The 21,025-nt window shown below is 34.1% G+C and overlaps 2 protein-coding genes across 2 annotated transcripts; one reads left to right on the plus strand and one right to left on the minus strand.

Annotated features, from left to right (window-relative positions):
- Positions 1 to 779: 779 nt before the first annotated feature.
- On the minus strand, positions 780 to 6,848 carry LOC126694673 (microtubule-associated protein TORTIFOLIA1). Its single transcript, XM_050391050.1, has 6 exons — positions 5,981 to 6,848; positions 4,332 to 4,523; positions 3,505 to 3,607; positions 2,693 to 3,408; positions 1,723 to 2,610; positions 780 to 1,170 (listed from the first exon to the last, which is right to left on the minus strand). Exons 1-6 carry the CDS (start codon positions 6,671 to 6,673, stop codon positions 973 to 975), a joined length of 2,790 nt encoding a protein of 929 aa, XP_050247007.1. The 5' UTR covers positions 6,674 to 6,848; the 3' UTR covers positions 780 to 972.
- Positions 6,849 to 15,639: 8,791 nt separating this feature from the next.
- Positions 15,640 to 21,025, plus strand: LOC126693916 (putative nucleobase-ascorbate transporter 10). The gene is made up of 14 exons (XM_050389972.1): positions 15,640 to 15,808; positions 16,091 to 16,188; positions 16,289 to 16,465; positions 16,574 to 16,674; positions 16,793 to 16,868; positions 17,000 to 17,071; positions 17,626 to 17,810; positions 18,578 to 18,674; positions 18,871 to 18,957; positions 19,063 to 19,121; positions 19,703 to 19,794; positions 20,176 to 20,253; positions 20,375 to 20,538; positions 20,647 to 21,025. Exons 1-14 carry the CDS (start codon positions 15,640 to 15,642, stop codon positions 20,863 to 20,865), a joined length of 1,674 nt encoding a protein of 557 aa, XP_050245929.1. The 3' UTR covers positions 20,866 to 21,025.

Genomic DNA, 21,025 nt, shown 5'->3' on the forward strand with positions numbered 1-21,025 from the left:
GTCTTACTACTTAATAGTTAGCATTACTGCTTAAATAGTTGGCATTTCTTGATGTTTTTAAAACATGTAGAGTTTAAATCTCTCATTTTCTGTTATAACTACTGAATTAAAAATTTTATTTAAAAAAAAAAAAAAACTCTACATGGCAGTTTTTCGCTCTTCCATGTCTTTGGACAAATTAAGAAAAGAAAAAAAAAGAAAAGGCTATCAATTCTAGTTTTGCTCCACTTCCATGAGGAGATGACGTGCACAAATATTCCCACCTAGTTATGCTTAACCCTCATTTGCTAAGCCCAGCACTTTCACTCAAACTCAATTTTCACCACAGGAGAGGTAGTGTCAAGCATGAACATCCTCCTTTAGTCCTTAATTAATTTTAATATATATATATATATATTATTATGAAGAATGTAATATTTGAACTAAAGTCATTGGGTTACAGTTCTTTTGCATTTAGTTTCTCCATCAAGCTTGCTTGTATTTTCAAATTTGGATTGAGATCTGCAAAGAAAACACATAAGATGGTAATTTTTTCAGTCAAGTCCAAATGCCCCCCGCACCCAGACTGAATGGCTGCAGCGTCCTAATTTGAAAAATATGGGTATCCATTAGTTCACATTAGGGGGGATTGATTAAACAATATCTCTGAATCACAAAGCTTTTGACCCATTAGTTACAATGATGGTTTGAGTCTGCTTTAAATAAATAATTTTTTTTTTTTTAATAAAAAAGACAAAATGGGGAAGTTGAGTCTAAATTACTTATTAAGAATACCCATCTTGACTCCAGTTTCAATTACTTCCCTATTGATGCATAATGCTCAATTGCGTAACTGTTCAAAATATTGTCTGTTCATTCACAATTTTTCACTCAACTTATGTAAATACATGATGTATTAACCTGATCAACCCAATCAAAATATGTTCGCATATAAAGTACAGAATCCCATTACCTAGGCTGTCAACTGGGGGGCTACTTCTCATGCTGTTGCAGATCAATTCCCCAGGCTGATGCCAACTGCAACAAGAGTTGGTCAGGCATCACACCTTCCCAATCCTCAGGGGGATCCATTGCTGTAGAAGCTTCATGTAAATTCAACAAAAGCTCCTTCTTCACTTCCATAGGAACACTCAAAACATCGGGTCCATTTTCCAACAATACTTCCACCAACTGAACACATTGAAAATTGAGACCAAATGGTAAGAAACAGACCAACTTAAGAAGGCATTTTAATGCTTAGAAAGAAACAGTTAAGAACAGATTGTAATATGATAATATACTATTCAGAACAACCTTTTGAATTATATATAGGAACACAACTTATTATAGAACTCAAAACATCATCAATTTTCCTCTCAAATTGTACATCAAATACAACACTATAATTTCATTGAAACTATGCTTTAAAGCTAACGGTGGGAAACTTCTTACTAGAGCAGTTGTCAACATCTAATTCTATCTAGTCAGATTTTTTTTTACTTAACCCAAAAAAGAAAGATTCCCATATTTTCTTAATTTTTAAAACCTTAGTACCAAAAGGTTTAACAATTTTTAAAAAATAAAAAATAAAAATAATTAGTGTTGACATTATTTACATGATTCATTAGAAAAAGTAGAAAACTGTAAACTAGCAGGTCAACGAATACCAATAAGAAATATACATGCCAATATGCCATACTCAGCAGCTTGAAGAAAATTTGAAGATTATGAAAAAAGCCATACCTGTTGAATCCAAGATAAACATAAGTCAAAAAGGTTCTGCTCTAGTAGAAATTGTCCAACAGCTTGCACAACCTCAGTTGCTACTTCTCCTGAGAGTTGGTCAACCACTGGGCCTGATCTGTCCATTAGCTTCACAAGCAAGTGATCATCCCCTGTAGATAAAACTTCAGCATAAGCTGAATCCATATCACCAACATGAAGGGCATCCATTGCATTACTCCAAGATGTCCACACAGGGTCCCTGTCATGGCCAACATTATCATCTCCCATTGCTTCCGCAGTCATTTCAGGGATAGCTACTCTTGCAGTCCGAGAAGTTCCACCGTCCTCCCCAGCCACCCGAATTGCTTCCAATGTAGCTTCATCCTTCGAAGCTTGCCAAACGCTTCTTGCAGAAGGCCCCTCACCAAGCCTAACAGGTCCAGCTCCTTTATCCCAAGCTCTCCTGCTGCCACCCTGATCACTCTCATGGTCTGATTTAGGTGACCTACCATCCATACTACTGCCACCTAGAGCTCTCCTTGAGCCAATCTGCCCATTTCTGGAAGTACCAGATGTGGGAAAATCCCATGCCTCAGACATGTCAGATCTCCAAGGAGGACCTCTTCCTCTCATGCCCATAGCAATTCCATCAGACTGGGCAATTCTTTCTCCAAATGGTATCCGCCCATCACTACCCCTTCCAAATTTGGCAGTAGAGTAATCAGGGAAACCATTATACTTGCCTAAAGGCCTATTAGAAGATCCCTCAAACCCCATTGCAAAATTACCACCTCTCCGACCTGAGGATATTGACAAGTCCCGCGCCATGTCTTCAACAACTCTCTCAAGACCTCTTACTCTGTTCTCTAAAGTTACCATGCTATCATGAGAACCACCCATGAAATCCTACAATATAAGAAGTTACCACTCATTTAAAAAAGCATATATAAGAACGTTCTTATATAATTGATGCCTAAATTGAGTATACCTGCAGCATGTTCATCAGATGAGCTTGTTGCCTCTCCAGCTGCAATAACTGCCTCTGGATAGCCAACCAATTTCCTTTGTTATTGATGAAGGATCCTTCAGATTGACCATCAGTTTTGGAGAAACCCACACGATTGCCAGATGATTCCCTTTGATTTATATCAATTCTATCATCACCATCTAATGCTCTCATTCTAGAGTCTCTTCCATTTATCCTCTCTTCAGGCCATTTATCCCGTGCAAGGTCATCAAGATCACGTTTAGAATATGGAGCAGAAGCTCCTCTCTCTATGTTACGATATTTACTGTTGGAAGATCCATGAAAATCATCATGCTGGATATTTCCAGTGCGATTTGACCTTCCCCTTGATTCTGTATCATTTAGCTCTGATTCTTCCTCGTTGTTTGCATTTGAAGAACTGAGACATCTACGAGGAACAACTACTTCCACTGGCAAATCATCAGAACCCCTTGTTTCAAGTTTCTGGAAGAATTCTAGGTTTAGCTCTTTCTCAGTAAGGCCAGGTGCTTTCTTCTTCAATATTACAACTGCTTTTTCTGAAAAGCTGCTACCTTTGGCTTTAGAAACAGAATCTGAAGAAGGGGAAGTACCATTAGATGAATTCTTAGATGGTTGCTCTGATCTCCTGTCACTAGGATTTGGATTTTTCATGCCATTCTTCTCAGATGATTCAGCAACCCCAGGAGTTTCACCATCTGAAAATTGAGCAAAACAAAGACAATTCAATTTTGACAAACAACTGAATAACTTAAGGATCATTCTGAAGAACAAAACATTAGTGATGTGCCTACCACGAGAGGGTTTCTCATCATCTGGAGATACATCTCCTCCTTTGCCTGCGATCTTTTTCCATAATTGCAATGCCTCTGTTATGCTATCTCTAACAGGTTTTATCTGTAAACCAATTAATCACAAGAATGTTGAGTTATTTTCAAGAAGATAGTTATCTTTTAACAAATTAGGAATTAAGGAAAGGAATGACAAACATGAAAATAATTCTTCAGCTGTAAAAAAATTGAAACATGTTTTTTCACAAATCATAGAAATTTAATCCAACTTGATGCTTGGTAAGAGAGTCAATGTTCTAACCATGTCATCAAACAATCAGTTTTGAGATGTTTGCATGGGCTGCATTGGGTAGCATCCCCTTGTGTTCTTTTTATAGAATTCTTAGATTATTTGAATTGTAAATCTTTAGGGGGACGATACATATTCTAGTTATCTAAACTATTTCCTCTTATGAATAAAAGTATTTTTACTTATTAAAAGATTAGCAACTTCACCTTCTATTACTTGTCCTTAATTTTTTTAATGATTATATACAAATGACAAAAATATTAGCAAGAAATTTTTTTTTTAAGCACTGAAGCATAAATCGTCTATTGGATATACAATTACAGGATCCCACTGAAGAAAGATCATGTAACAAGGCCACAAACAAAAGTATGTTGATCTTCCTTTATTAAATTTAACATTAAAAAAAAAAAAAAGAAAAAAGAAAAATACATTACACCTAGTGACCAGCAAAAGAGAGAGAGAGAGAGAGAGAGAGAGAGATAAGCAACTATAAAGTACAGCTACAGACAACAATAATTTCAAAAAAGATTGCAGAAGCCACCTTGTCAAAACGGCAAGACTCAAGAACTGTCAGTGTGGAGGCAGCTTTATCTGAAATCAAAACACTTGAATGCAATGCCAAGGCGGTCAATGCATCAGCTGCTGCCTTACGTGTTGCCCAGTCTGTACTCCCAAGGCACTCGTGAATACTTTGCAACAAATTTTCCAAGCTTTGAGGTGCAATTGCTCCCACCTGTAACAAGATCACACTACTTGAGAATTCATAATCTTGCTCCCACGGACAAAGCCAGAACTTTTTGTTGGGGGTCCCAGTAGTATCAAAATATAATTAATACGTACACACACACACACACATAGTTGTATATAGGTATACAAGTATATATATGTTTTACTTAAAAGTGTAAGTGAAAAACTCTATGCTTGACTACTTTTTAAGAAAGGACAAAACTAACACCACATGCAAGGTTCTAGATTCAATTTCTCTTTGGGATTTTATAACATTATAAGTTTTAATTAGATATCATCTTTTCATGTAACATTGTGTAAAACTCAATAATTATTTTCCAATATTGAGAACTTTAAAGACTAAATTTTTACAATAAAAAATGAATGTGAATTAGATATTCATATTGCCTCTGTAATATATTTATAGCTTTATTCTAATTTTATAAGATCTTTTTTATTATTATTTTATTGGTGGAATCTGGAACGGTTGTTTATAATACTTCTAATAACATCTCAAACACAAAATAACCAGCTATTTTCATTCCTCTCCTGGTAAAGCAAAACATGTGTTATTTTCTCAAAAAAATTATACAAATTTTTTGTTCAACAAGTTGTAAATGGCCACTCAAGTCCAGCTGTAGCATGCAATGAATATATATCTTTCAATCCTAGATTGTGCAATATAGGCCTAAAGATATAATAGTTGTTCCTACACTAGCTTGTTCCAAGTTATTAACAAATTAATATATCTTTTGAATTCCTATATTTTCTAACAAATGAAACATACAGAGCTTAGATTTCAGCCAGATAATACAACCATAACATAAAATTTCCAATAAAAAAAAAACCCCACCAAATGTACCACAAATTCAGCCAATAAAGACTACCTCAAATGGAACTTTGTCCCTTGTAAGAGCAAAGTCAAGGTAAGGACGCGAGTTCAAGACGCACAAAGTGTTTTACCTATCAAAAAAAATACTCACAAAGTGTTTTTGTGTAATTACCAATAATAACAAAGTTGTACCACAATTCAGTTCGATTATTTCCCACAATGTACATAGTAACTAGAACAAATCTGGTCACCACATACATTTTCATCTAAAATCGCCAAATCTACCACAAACTTCAATTCCTTTCTATTCAATTACCACAATCGAATCCAATAACCACATACTAATCGAAACGAATCCAAAACCAAATACAATGCACAATGTACTACTACATAGTAACTAAACCGAATGCACATACATTTTCAACTAAAACCGCCAAAAATGGTTTCTTTTTTTTTCCCCCAAATTAATTACAAGTCACTAAAACCACCAAATCTAACACATTTTTGAATTCAACTCCACTCAATTCACCTAACAGAATTACCAAAATCAAATCCAATAACCACATTTCAGTTCAAAATTACAGCGATTGAACACAATGCACATAGCAAAAGCAACGAAATCAGCACAAAACCTGAGACAAGCTAGCGACGACGGGCAAGAGCGAAGCCTTGTTGAGGAAGTTAGGATTGTTAAGCAACCTACAGATCCTAGGGCAGAGCTTCTGGAACGCGGAGACAGGCGGCTCGGCGGCGCACTCCACCATCTTGGCCATGCACATTGCCGCACCGGACTGCACCACCTTGTTCTGCTCCGCCATCGCCTCGAACAGCGGCCTGACGAACAGGCCCACGACGCTGTCGTTATTGCCGGCGGGGGGCTTGAGGTAGAGGTTGGAGAGCGAGCCAATGGCGTCGCGACAGGCGTCGCGGACGGCGGAGTCGGAGTCCTTGAGGCGCTTGATGACGTGGCCGATGATCTTGGTGAGGTGGGCGGAGGAGGAGTCAGGGTGGGCGGCGCAGGTGAAGGCGAGGAGGCGGAGGGAGTCCTTGCGGGCGGAGGGTTTCGGGTCGGAGGAAACGGCGTCGTAGAGGGAGTTGAGGAGCATTGGGAGGGCTTCAGGGGACAGGTTCTGGATTGTGGTTTGGAGATCTTCGATGGCGATTTGGTGAGTGTCGCGGTCGGAGAGTTTCGAGAGAGAGGTCAGGATTTTCTGCTTCAGCTCCACCATTGCTAGGTGGGTTGAAATGGAAGGAGATCTTGTGTTTTGCTTTGTGGCTTTTGGATTGGATTTGGGTTCTTGCTGTTGCTGTTGTTGGGATGACATTTTTGAAGGAGAGAGAGAGAAGAGAGAGTTGTTACATTTGAGATCTAGGTGTTGTTTTTTGGAGTGAGTTTGAGTGAAGGAAAAAAGTGTGTGTATGTGGGTGTTTTTTTCTTTCTTTTTTTTTGAAAAAAATGAATGGGGGAATGTGATTATGTGAGTGAGTGAGTAGAGAGAGAGAGGGGAGCTGGGTTTGTGTGAAAGGGAGGGAATATGTGGACCAATGGTGACTTTTAATGGAAGGGAAATGTTGATTAGATTTTTGGGGTGATCTTGACTCTTCATCTTGTTTGGACTGTCAATGACAATGTGATGGAGGGTTGGGGTTGTGGGGAATAACATTCTTTTTTCTTTTTTCTTTTTTAACTTTAAATTCGTATCTTAGATTGATTCAAATTTTAGTTTGGGTAATAAAAACAAGATCCTTTCTATTTCTATTTATATGGATTGTCGGTTAAACATAAGAGGGAAGCAAAAAATTTAACGGTGGATTTGACCGTTACAGAAAGCCCTGTCATTTAAAATTTTAAATGGCTCGAAATGGATCTATTTTAAATAGAGTATATCTTAATTTTTATTTTATTTTATTTTACGTTAGATACATATTAGGGTAATAAAATAAGATTGATGTCATCTTTCTTTTTCATTTAAAATGATAAGTGTTCATTTATATTGATGTCTTAAAATTATCATATTATTTAAAATTTTAATCAAGATAAAAAATAAAAAAATAAAAAAATTCTTTCTATTCTAAGGATAATTAGTTAAAAATACTTCGATGAGAGGGATTCAAGGAATCCTCTCCTAAAACTCAAAAATTCATTTCGAATCAAGAAAATGGTTCCATTTTAAATGGGGAGGATCTTAAACTAACTTGATAAGGAATACACATTTAGATTTATACTATTTAATTTGAATCATTGAATAGATTTTTTTAGGAAAAATATAAAAAAAATGTACTAATTAGTAATTACATTTTAAAATGGAGAGAGAGAAAAAGATGAGTGGATATTGACGTTTGAAAAAAATATGTGAGTGGGGTATGTATTTGTTAGAATTGGTTATGGTGTGGGTAAGGTTGTTAGTGGAGGTTAAATAAAGTGATTAGGTTCTTAATTGTCTTTATTATAAGAAAAGAGTGAAGGTTAAACCTGTTGAATGAGAGAGAATTTGATTAAGGTAGACCCTACAATGATAAAGTAATAACTATCGGTTTGAAAAAAAAAAATAAGGTGGCATTTCATATTTATGAATGACAAGTACGACCTCTTAGATCTTTGGCCTTGGGCATGGAATTCGTCTTCATGTTTGCTTGAATTGTTGCTAAAATAAAAAATTAAAAAAGTCTACCATGAATATGATCTGTACTCCTTTCTTTATCAAAGATTGATACTGTTCTCTTTATTTAAAAATGGTGTCGTACAATGGATCAAATTCATTGTTTATTGTGGACACAAGATAAGGATTTCACATTATTCAGTGTATTTGGGGTAGCTATATATGTGATGTGACACAATTTAGCTTCCTGAAAACACTGCAGATTGTCACGGCAAGAACGTGAATTCTTTTAATCTAGATACTAGAGATACGAGGGAGAGAGATGAATAGGGGTTGACAATTCAAGACCCGATTGTTTCAAGTTAAAATGTTGGTCATTTCAAAATTTTCTAAATAATACTGCAATATATAGAAGAGAGAGAGAGAGAGAGAGAGAGAGAGAGAGAGAGAGAGAGAGAGAGAGAGAGAGAGAGAGAGGTGCAACTATCCATTATTAACAATAACATGTTGTTCAAAGACGGAACCAGAATTCGAACTTGGGAGGGGCCAAAGCTTAAAACAAAAAAAAAATTATGAAAATAAAAACTAACATCTATTTTGTAGGGACACGGTTTGCGGCCCAAGCCCAAGTTATAGGGTCTTGGCCCAGTGAGTCAAATACAATAAATTTGTAGAGAGTGGATCAAAGAACTAGGCCTTAGTGAGTTTGGACAACGGCTAATATTGAATTAAATAACAATCAAATACTAATAAGAAATCCTGATATCAATAGACTTACAGTCCGAGGAGGTCTCCCTTTTATAAGTTGATCACAATTGAGTATAAATACAATTTAGATTCCTACAATACTTTCTCTGATGAATGTTCTGATCCCCATCTCATTGAGGGTCTCTCACATTATATAGCTTCCTTTGGATCATTTTGATTCTACACTTGTTGATCATCTGAGCCCTTACTTGAGTACATGTCTCATTGGATACCCTCTTTGGCTTTCTGTAAGTTGTGATGGCCAAGACAGTATTGTTCAGAAGTCTTTTCCATATAAATGCGGCCAGAAAAGTAGTTGCAGTGCATTTAATGTGGTGGTAACAACTTTCTCTTAGATATTTTTAGATTTCATTTTTTCTCGTATGTTCATGAGGCACATCTTTATCACTGGAGCTTCTTGGAAGGTCATCGTGATTGTTGGAATACGTATTTGAGACGAATTTATCATATTCGAGGAGATATTTCTCCTCGAACTATCCTCCTATCTGTATTTCGCTCATTGAATCCTGGGTTTGAACCATTCACTCGTCCTCGGATTGCTCACATCCCCGGTCAAGGCCCAAGGCCCAATACATGATTTGGGCCCTTAATCCTACATGTTTCATATTCAACAAAATACTACATAGAAAATAAGTATTTCTTAAACATTTCATATTATAAAAACATCAACAAAGTATAACATATAAAATAAGTATTTCTTAAACATTTCAACACAATATCAAAATGGAACTTGATACTATTTTAAATCTCTAAAGTCGTTTATGATTGATTCTGTACCAAATTTTGCAGCAATCTCATTTTCAATGTATAAAATCAAAGACTTAAATCACAACCACACAAAGAATTAAATTAAATCACAAGAGACAAACACAATTTCATATATATAATATATTGGCCACCACAGCCCACACCACACAAAGTGACAAAGACAAAATTTAATGACCCAGTGCAAAGACTTTTACAATCATTGTCTAACATCTATTTTGATCGAATAATGCCTCCCATGTATATTTCATCTATCTGCTTCTATGAAAAGAATGATGCATACTCAAAATTCGACATTAATAATGTTGCCAAATCTAGTGCACTCAAACAATCATTGGTCTGAATCACAAACACATTTTCTTATATATACTAGTTCTTTTTATTGGTGTGGGGGGGGGGGGGGGGGTGGGGTGGGGGGCATGGCCCCCCCCTCTGCCCTATTGTAGGTCTGTCCCTGATGTTGTTGGACTTGGATTAGTATATCCAAGAATCAAAATCTCACTATTGAATTATATATTTTCATTGTGCCAAATTTCATGTTACTTAGATGTGATCTATTCAATCACTAACCTTATTTATTGCATATAACTTTAAAATACTAAAAAAAAAAAAAAAGAGAGAATAAATTTAAGTATTTTATGAATAATAAAGTTATTGATCTTTTATTATATTGATGTATTTTGAAAGTGTGAAAACTATAAAATAGACATTGTGACTTACTACTAGTACTATTTAATAGTCTATTGACTCTATTGTCCCATATTTGCAGGATGTCAAAAACTCACGAGAAGCCAAAGAAACAATTTTTTTTAAATTTACAAAAAAAAAAAAAAAAAAAAAAAAACCCTTCCACATTGGCAATTACTCTTGTCGATCGGCAATTACAATAGTAGATGAGCAATCCCCTTCCACATCAAAGTGTTAATCAACACGCCTTAAACCAATGGCTCGCAAACTTCTGTGGGAACTCCTCTTCACTTTCAAGTACATGTTGCACATTAATGAAGTGTATTTTTTAAGGCATTGTAGACACTATGATTGTTTATAAACACATGGTTAAACTTATACTTAATCCATGTGGGACACTAGAATCATAACATACTACCACGCTCTACAACCGATGTTCACGATGACTCACTTTAGCAACACTGACCCAATGGTAGCCTTTTCTCTTTTGCTAATTCCACTCACCCAATTACTAGGAGTGGTGCCAAATGTTACAAACTCATGAGTAGAACTCACCCTTTAAAACTAGCTTGTAAGGGGGGTGTTCAAGAGCTTATAAACACATGGTTAAACTTACACTTAATCCATATGGGACACTAAGATCAGAACATATCACCATGCTTTGCAATTGATGTTCTCGACGGCTCACTCTAGCGACATTGACCCAATGGTAGCATTTTCTCTTTTGGTGATTCCACTCATCTATTAGTTATTTTAATCTAATCTCTAGGTCGCCCATTTCGGGATCCATGTCAGACGCTTGGATCATAACAAATTCCCTCCAATTTTTAACAAATCTTGTGAATTTATTTTATTTTGTGGTTTACGTGGGGGGTTTTTAAGACCATTAGAGTTTTTAAATTCCACATGTCCACATCTCTCTCTCTCTCTCTCTCTAAAAATTAGAAAGAATAGGAGGATTAAAATGAAAGGGGATCCTTTCACACTAAACTCTATAACTTTAACTCTAGCTTAATAGTAGTTGTGGGTTTCAGTTGTTTCAACTAGTAAAGTCTTTTATTATTGAATAAAATATTTGGAGAGCAATCATTTAAAGTGGAAGCCATATATTGAAACTATCTCTCTCTTTATAAATAAAAACTTAATATTAGCTAAACTCAATTAAATTGGAGTTTACATTAAGCTTCCTAAAAGTATGGAAAAGACACAAACTTCGGTACCATTTCTTAGGGTTAAAAAAAAAAAAATTATCCCTTTAGAGATATTTATTAAATTCTCCAATTAAAGAAAACCATATAATTGCTTTAAAAAATGAATCATACAACTGAATTAAACCTTCAATTCATTTTATTGCAAAATACAAATTGCTAAAAATCTCATCCCTTTTTATTCAAAAAAAAAAAAAATTAGTAAGAGTTTTAGAATATTCTTTTCTTCCCTTGTTTGAGAGTTTTAATGGAGGAAATGGAAAACTCATTCCCTGATTTGAGAGTTTAAGTAAGAGTGAATGGAATGGGTAGGAGGAAACACTCATTTCTCTCTATTCCCTTAAAAACTCAAATTTTCATTCCCCCCAAAATTGGAAGGAATGAGAGGGAATAGAATTAGATTTAATGATTTTTTTACTAAAACTCTCAAAATACCCCTATATATTCAATTCTTTATTTCAAAATAGGGGTCTAATAGTAATATTGTTATAAAATGATTTCATTCCATTCCCTTCATGTTGCTCCCAAACAAGATTACTTACATTCCATTCATTTTCATTCCTTTCCATTCATTTATTTTAACACATTCAATCAAGATTACTTAATTACATTCTTTTCCCTTACTTTAATACATTCTATTCTATTCTATTCCTTTTTATTCTATTCTCTTATGATCATTCCATTTCCTTCCCTTATTAACTCCCAAGCAGAGCCTTAATTTTTTTTGAAAGAGATGAACATTTTGGGTGAACTGGGGACAACCTTATTCAAGTGAACATTTGTCCCAAATCTTACTGTTTAAGCCAATTAAAAAAAAAAAAAAAAAATGAAAGAAAGAAAATAGTTGAAGATGGATCATTTTTTTTTTTTTTTTTTTGGTTTTTTGTCGAGAAGACTTTATCTAATTGTTTTTTAGTTAATTAATCTAAGATCTTAAAACCAAAATAAAAAACGTTGATATGATTTTTTTTTTTAAGTGAGGAAAAAATTAATAATGCACATTAAGGCCTGGTCATTGTAAACAATGGTACAATATACATTTTCCTATAATTTTTTATTTTTTATTGTAATTATTAACTCTAGTCTAATTTAAGTGTATATCCCTTTTGTAGTAGTACTTTAGGTTAAGTAATGTGTTTGAGCTTGGTGAGAGAGTGTAATTAAGTGTGTATGTGTTTAACGGTTAGTTTGTTTCTCAAAAAAAAAAAAAGAAGTTCTATATATGTGTGAAGTTCACTCCTAGAGACTTACTCCTGACATACCACAAACACTTTATACTCCGCTTGGAAGGAGGGAATGGAATGGAATGAAAAGGAATAAAAAGAATCATTTTAGAATATTATTCCCTTTACTTGTTTGGGAGTTTTAATGGAGGGAATGGAAAGTCCATTCCCTTGTTTGGGAGTTTAAGTGAGAGGGAATGGAATGGGTAGGAGGGAACACTCATTCCTCTTTATTCCCTTAAAACCTCAAATTTTCATTCTCCCCGAAATTGGGAGGAATGGGAGGGAATGGAATTAGATTTAATGATTTTTTTACTAGAACTCCCAAAATACCCCTATATATTCAACCTTTTATTTTAAAATAGGGATCTAATAGTAATATTGTCATAAAATGATTCCATTCTACTCTCTCCATGTTGCTCCCAAACAGGATTACTTACATCCCATTCCTTTCCATTCCTTTATTTTAAAAGATCCAATCAAGGTTACTTAATTTCATTCCATTCCATTCTTTTCTATTCCTTTCCCTTACTTAAATACATTCCATTCCATTCCATTCCATTCTTTTCCATTCCCTTATGACCATCTCATTCCATTCCATTCCATTCCCTTATAAACTCCCAAGCGGAGCCTAAGGCTCCGCTTGGGAGGAGGGAATGGAATGTAATGGAAAGGAATAAAAAGAATAATTTTAGAATATTCTTCCCTTCTCTTGTTTGGGAGTTTTAATGGAGGGAATGGAAAGTCCATTCCCTTGTTTGGGAGTTTAAGTGAGAGGGAATGGAATGGATAGGAGGGAACACTCATTCCTCTCTATTCCCTTAAAATCTCAAATTTTCATTCCCCCCGAAATTGGGAGGAATGGGAGGGAATGAAATTAGATTTAATGATTTTTTTACTAGAACTCCCAAAATACCCCTATATATTCAAACTTTTATTTTAAAATAGGGGTCTAATAGTAATATTGTCATAAAATGATTCCATTTCATTCTCTCCATGTTGCTCCCAAACAGGATTACTTACATTCCATTCCTTTCCATTCCTTTATTTTAAAAGATCCAATCAAGGTTACTTAATTCCATTCCATTTCATTCTTTTCCATTCCTTTCCCTTACTTAAATACATTCCATTCCTTTCCATTCCCTTATGACCATCTCATTCCATTCCATTCCATTCCCTTATGAACTCTCAAGCGGAGCCTTAAGGTACGTTTGGTATGCTGTAATAGCTCATGTAATGGAATAGTTATTCATGTGTAATAGCAATTTGGTTATTTGGTTGTATCTTTATTATATGGATTAGTTATTATATTGAAATAATTATTCTTTAAATTGAAGAATAGTTATTCATCTTTAAAATGGATGTAATAGTTATTCCTTAGTGCATATAATAGATTTTAAAATTAATATATTTCCAAAAATATAAAGTTTCCTTATACATTATCTTTTACAAGCTTTCTATATATAACAACTAAACTTATGAATAATAATAGTTATTTCATTACAATGACTTCTATTCTTAGTAATAAAGATTACTATTACTAATCTAATCTACATTCAGTGTACCAAATATATTAATATATTTATAAAGTGACAATTGCGCTAAGGGTACACATGGGTTGAATAGTATATTTCTAAGCATTATAAAATATGAAAATATAAAAAATGTACTGACTTTTCAAAGGTGGTTTAAAAAGGAAATTAGGGAGTAAGGCAATAGAGTAATTTAAGGTAACCAATGTAATATGAGAACAGCAAGTAAAATAGTGTAACCGACAAAAAGGGTAAAAACATTTATGTAGTAAAATTTGTAGTATTTTAAACTTTTTTTTCATAATTAAATAATTAGATTTGATTAGATATTAAATTCAATGGTCACAAATGTGGATTAAGATTTGAATTTGAACGTTTAAAAGTTCATTTTCTTAGGAGTAATTGAGGTTGGACAACCAACTAGTAGAATACTCTTTTTTTTTTTTTTTTTCCTAAAAAAAATTTAATGGGAAACCAACTAGAATACTGGATGGTGGTGGTATTTAATTAGATACTAACAGTAGTACTAATAAGAAATGAATTCTTTCGCCAAAAAAAAAAAAAAAATTAACAGTGATATTGTGTTATACCTATACTACTAATAACATAATTCTCTATTAGGATTTCATTATTTTACGTACTAAAATATCCTTACACAAATTTTTAAACTCTCAAAAATACTCATATCTTTTAGTTAAACAATTTTAAACAAAAAAAATACAAACGGGTTAAAAGAGTAATTTACTGTTTCTAAGTTTTAGGTTGTTTCTTTTCTCATTTTTATCTGAATTACCACTTTTTATCTTCTAAAATAATAGAATTACAACATTTTATTTTAAAATCAAATTTTCAAACTTTAAACCCAAGTAAATAATCAAACTGTCTTTGTATTACTTTTAAACATTCAACACTAAAACAAAAAAAAAAAAAAAAAAATTACCATTATCGCACGGCGCGTGTGATGAGGCTAGTATATATAAATGGTAATTAAAATGATACATTTTTCTTAATAAATTTAATTAATTAATAGTGAAAAATTAGCCAGCAAATTGACATCAATTTCCCATATCTTTTAGTTAAGCATGTATAATTTTTGTAAATCCATACTACGCCGACCTGCTAGAGCAAGTAGATTGTACATTGTAGAAGATGATGACCTTGCTCATGGCTCTGCGAAGAAAAGAGTAAATAATTAACCATCATAATTTGTTTCTTTCTTCTTCTTCTTCCCAAACTATTTCAAATTTCTTATAGTCTTTATAGCTTCTGCATTGCTGCATGCAGCATTAAGTATGACCAATAAATGGTACAAATTTCTGATTATCATTCTTATTATTAATAAATTAGTTTGATTTTTTTTTTAATAATAATATCTCCTTATAAATACATGTAACGGTCAAATTTTTTCAAGAGCACTAGTCACCATTTTAGACTTTTATAGCTCTCCTTCTTCTATAATAAACATTTTCTTTACCATTCCCTCCTTTGTAACAGTTTCTCAAAATAACATGGCCCAAGACGGTGGTGGTGGTGGCGGCAGCAACAATGCTGGCAATACTGGTAATAATGGTGGTGGCAACAACAACAACAACAAAAAGCCTGAGGAGGTTCAACCACAACCAGTAAAAGAGCAGCTACCCGGCATTCAGTATTGCATTAACAGTCCTCCTCCATGGCGTCCGTACTCTTTCTCATATGTCTTATACTGATTTTGATTTACTGATTTTGCTTCTTGATGTTATATTTCTCCTTTGATCTTTATGTTGTTCTATTGGATCATTGTACTGATCCTTTTATCAATTAGATGTACCAATACAATGATTAATGTATATTCTTAATTCAATATTTATGTCTTTTTTTTTTTTATCTTTTATCTTTTTTTTTTAAAATTCTTATTTTGTTGTAATTTAAGTCCAAATTTGGATGAGGAGAAGGACTTACATTTCTGTCATGATGCAGCTGAAGCTGTTGTGTTGGGATTCCAGCATTATCTTCTGACTGTTGGCATTACTGTTTTGATTCCAAGTATCATTGTTCCTCAAATGGGAGGCGGTGATGTAAGGATTACACTTCATTTTCTTTAAAGTTGTTTGTTTGTTTCTTAATTAATTTGTCAACTTATTTAATTTACTAGAGTTTTATTTTTTGTCATCACAGGCTGAGAAGGCTAGAGTGATACAGACATTACTTTTCGTTTCAGGATTGAGCACACTCTTGCAGTCTTTATTTGGGACCAGACTTCCCTCTGTGGTTGTGGGTTCATATGCATATATTATACCCACAACTTCAATTGTATTAGCTCGTAGATACAATGCATACGTAGATCCTCATGAGGTTAATCTTTATACATTTCTTTGGTTTCTTTTTGGTAATTTTTCATTTTAATTGAGTGTTTTGACATTGTGCTGTACTAATGACTTTGCCTCATGGGTGAATTTTCAGAGGTTCATAGAGACTATGAGAGGAATACAAGGTGCTTTAATTATTACTGCATGTTTCCAGATTGTGATGGGTTTCTTAGGCTTTTGGAGAAATGCTGTAAGGTACATTATCCATAATTTCCCGGTTTCATAAAATCTTGGTCTTGTTAATTAGTTTACAAGAAAATAATATGTTTGCTATATCGTAATCATGGATATCTTTAATTTCTTCTTGGATTAGGTTTCTTAGCCCCCTTTCTGTTGCTCCATATGTAACTTTGACGGGATTTGGTCTTTATCATCTTGGTTTCCCCATGGTAAAGAGTTCTAAAACTTTCATCTTTGCCCCTGGTTAATATTGCTATTTTTTTAAAAAAATTTATCAAAGCATTCTTTTTTGTTTGACTTGCAAGATTTTCCCTGTTCTTCTTCTTTTCTTATGTTGTAGATGGCAAAATGTGTTGAAATTGGGCTTCCTGGGTTGATTGTTGTGGTTTTCATCTCACAGGCAAGTAGCCAGGTTCTCTACTTACCCCGAGCTTACTCTATTTATTTTGGGTGACACCCATTTAGGATCATACCATATCATATCAGTTATTTGAGAATTGCTCGGATTAAATTCTCTCTAGGACAAACCACTAGAAGGCTCTCTTGTTTCTAGAGAGAGACAGAAATGAAGAAGACTCTATTACTTTGTATGCAATAACAATACTTGTTAAACGAAGTAGAGTTGACTGGACCATCACTTATAAAAAGGATGCATCGAGGAAAATAGTCATTCAATTGGTCTACTATGTTTTTAGGACAGTAGTAGATATAAAAAAGGCCTAATTCTCCTACTGCATAATGTTTCACTTAATATGATCATCTTTTATTTTCAAATTGCCAATAAGCTCTAGTTCAAATCCATTCCCTCCCATCATAAGATGGAGTGGAGAGTGAGGTAGATGTGCTTTATATATATATATATATATATATGTGTGTGTGTGTGTATCTCTATCATTTGAAGTTTGATGATTGTGATTCTTATTGCTCTTTAATTTTCACGTCTGTTGTTGGTTTATGCTTTTGCAGTATCTTCCTCAATTTTTGAAATCAAAGAGGCCAATATGGGATAGATTTGCAGTGCTCTTCACAGTTGCAATTGCATGGTTATACGCACAACTTCTCACCTCAAGTGGTGTGTACAACAACAAACCTGCAAAAACTCAGATTAGTTGCCGCACAGATCGTGCTGGACTCTTTACAGCTGCCCCTTGGTGAGATTTTACAAACAATGTCATATATGTATTTAGTTTTTTTTTCTTCCCTCCTCTTGAAAACACAGAAATCTCCCCTCTTACTTTGATGAGGACTCATCAATAAGATATCTAAGATTGACATTTGAGTATCACAATTAACAATGTAAAGTTACATAATGCACCTAAAAGCAAAGTTTGACCACCCCTTCTCCCCAAACTCAGGAGCTAGACATCATGTTCTAAATCCATAATGGCCTATTTGTAAAGTAGATTTTTATCTTCCCTTTTGATATTCCATGCATATTGTTCATAAAGCCACACGAGATTCTACATTAATACTCTTGACATATAGAATAATGAGAAAGAGGTTTTATTTTTATTTTTTATAATTTTAATTCCCTGTGTTGTTTAACTGCTTTAATAGCATCTAGAGTAGAATGGCCTGAATATATCCTTTTACCACATCATGGTGATCCTATGTATCATGGAGGGTGTTATTTCTATTCTTTGCATTTTAACGCTTCTAAGATGTTACAAAAGTATGAACCAATGCAAATCAGTGCCACATTTATTACTTACATAAGACAGAACATTGAAATGGTGTTGTATTCTTTCATTCTGATAGAACATTGTCCTTCCCTGACTTTACTCTTTCAAGGTTTGAATACACCCAGTTAAATGGGAAGGCCATAATCATTCAGACAACTTAGCCTATGTTTTTCACATTCTTACAACAAATTTTGACTACATTATATGACATTATGCCATTGTGTCATCACATGCAGGGTTTATATTCCTTACCCGTTTCAGTGGGGAAGCCCCACATTTCATGCCGGAGAAGCTTTTGCTATGATGGCCGCTTCTTTTGTTTCACTTTTTGAGGTTCACTTCTGAACAACAATTACATGTATTTCTTGTTTATTAGCTAGCTACTCTGCCACCAAGCTCTCTAATTTACTTCTGAAAGCAGAAACTAGTCTGCAGCAAATAATGCACTTAAATTCAGATTTTTTGTTAACTATGTGAATTTGCAAGACCAAGAAAAATACTTGTCCTAATTTTCCCCTTCTATTTGCAGTCTACTGGTACATTTTTTGCAACAGCAAGATATGGCAGTGCTACACCTGTGCCACCTTCCATTATTGGCCGTGGTGTTGGCTGGCTGGTAGGATGTGTTTATGTGACATCTCATTTACATATCATGATTCTCTCTTCATTCTAGAATAAAGTTTTGCCACTACTTCACTTCTGTAATTTGTTTGATTTTCAGGGAATAGGAGTTTTGCTCAATGGCATGTTTGGCTGTGTAACTGGCGCTTCTGCTTCAGTGTAAGAAGCTCAAACCTCTAATTCAATACAGATTATAATTGAGCATATCAGATGCAGGTCTTCTGGTTCCACCTCTGACTCTAGTTTATGGACTAGTAGGTTTATTTTAAATATCATCTGTTAATAGTGATCTGAACTGAAGTAATTGAAAAAACATAAAATGATCCAATCTGATACTCATTTGGCATTGTTAGAATAATGGTTAAGTGATTAAGTGAACAAGTATTGAATTAGAAATAAGCCAATAATGTAAAAGTTTTAGATTTAGAGATCCAACTACACCATTCATTTGATATTTTTTCAATATAATCTGTTAATTAAGGCAAAGTTCTATAAAAACTCCTGGCTTCTTTGAAATATCATGAACAGTTCCCATAAGTTGAGCAGCCCATTCAAGGACATAAAGAACTGTAGGAAAATTGAAATATGTTTAATTCTTTATTGGATCATCAAGCGTGTTACAACGAGTCACACACATATGGCGAAACATGATTTACAGATAAAGGAAAACACCCAACACATGCATTCGAACATTTTGGTCCCTTATTACCTTTTCTAATTGTGATTTGCTTCATGTATAGGGAAAATGCTGGTCTATTGGCATTGACAAGAGTTGGAAGTCGAAGAGTCATCCAAATATCAGCAGGGTTTATGATTTTCTTCTCTGTGTTTGGTATGCTAGCTCAAGTAACTCATCATATCAATGCTTATAGCTTGTTGGCGCTTGTAGTAAGCAGTGGTTAATATTAAATAAGAGCTCTTTCAGATAAATTTTTGTACTAAAATAAAATTCACTGACGAGATCCTGTCAGTGTTAAGTGTTAAAATTAATCAGGTTCTAAACCATGCCCATTTGAATGCAACATTTCATCCTATTCTTAGAATGTGAAACTAGAAGAGAGGACAACTTCTATCATTCACCCATCAACTACTTTCTTTGAAATCTTCATAACTGAAATGCATCTAAAAGTATATAGAAGAGTTGAAGTCATGACTATTGCATTATAATTAAGATTTAATCATTTTAAATGTGGGTAATCATGTTCTTGACCAGGAAAATTTGGAGCACTTTTCGCGTCTATACCTCTACCAATCGTAGCAGCTTTATACTGTGTGTTCTTTGGCTATGTTTGTATGTATTCTATTTCACCCTAACTTCCCAATGATTAGGGAATCATGCTCAGTTTTTAGTGATTTGTTTTGTCCTGTCAATGGAAAATTAATGGTAACATGGTTTATAATGTTGCATGCAGCTTCTGCAGGTCTTGGCTTTCTCCAATTCTGTAACTTGAACAGTTTCAGAACAAAATTTATATTGGGTTTTTCTTTCTTCTTGGGCATTTCAGTACCACAATACTTCAGAGAATATTATCATATAGATTTCCGCTCTGGACACTTTCACACCAGCTCTGGATGGGTAAGAGATTTTAACTAAGTTGGTCTTACATATCTAATTATTTAGTCAATATATATGTTAATGCTCCCATCATTGGCATTTTACTTAATTTTGATTTATAAATTGCAGTTTGACGATATGGTGACTGTCATCTTCATGTCTCACACGACAGTGGCTGCACTGGTTGCTTTGATTTTGGATTGCTCGCTCTCTCGTGAAACTGATACCACACAAAAAGACACTAGCTTGCATTGGTGGGAGAGGTTCAGCTTATATAGTTCGGATATTAGAAGTGATGAATTCTATGGGCTACCATGCAGGCTTAATAATCTTTTCCCAACCCTTTAAAACTATGAAAGAATGTATTTGACTACTACAGATGGAGTTCTTATCTTTCACTCATGAAGCGAAAATGCAGTTACAAAATTTTACTTCATTGTGTAGTTATATATGTCATCTTTGAAGCTTTGAAATGTTTTGTTAGTACTGTTAATTCTTTTCCAGTTTG

Source organism: Quercus robur, chromosome 8, assembly GCF_932294415.1.
Source record: "Quercus robur chromosome 8, dhQueRobu3.1, whole genome shotgun sequence".
Taxonomy (NCBI): Eukaryota; Viridiplantae; Streptophyta; class Magnoliopsida; order Fagales; family Fagaceae; genus Quercus; species Quercus robur.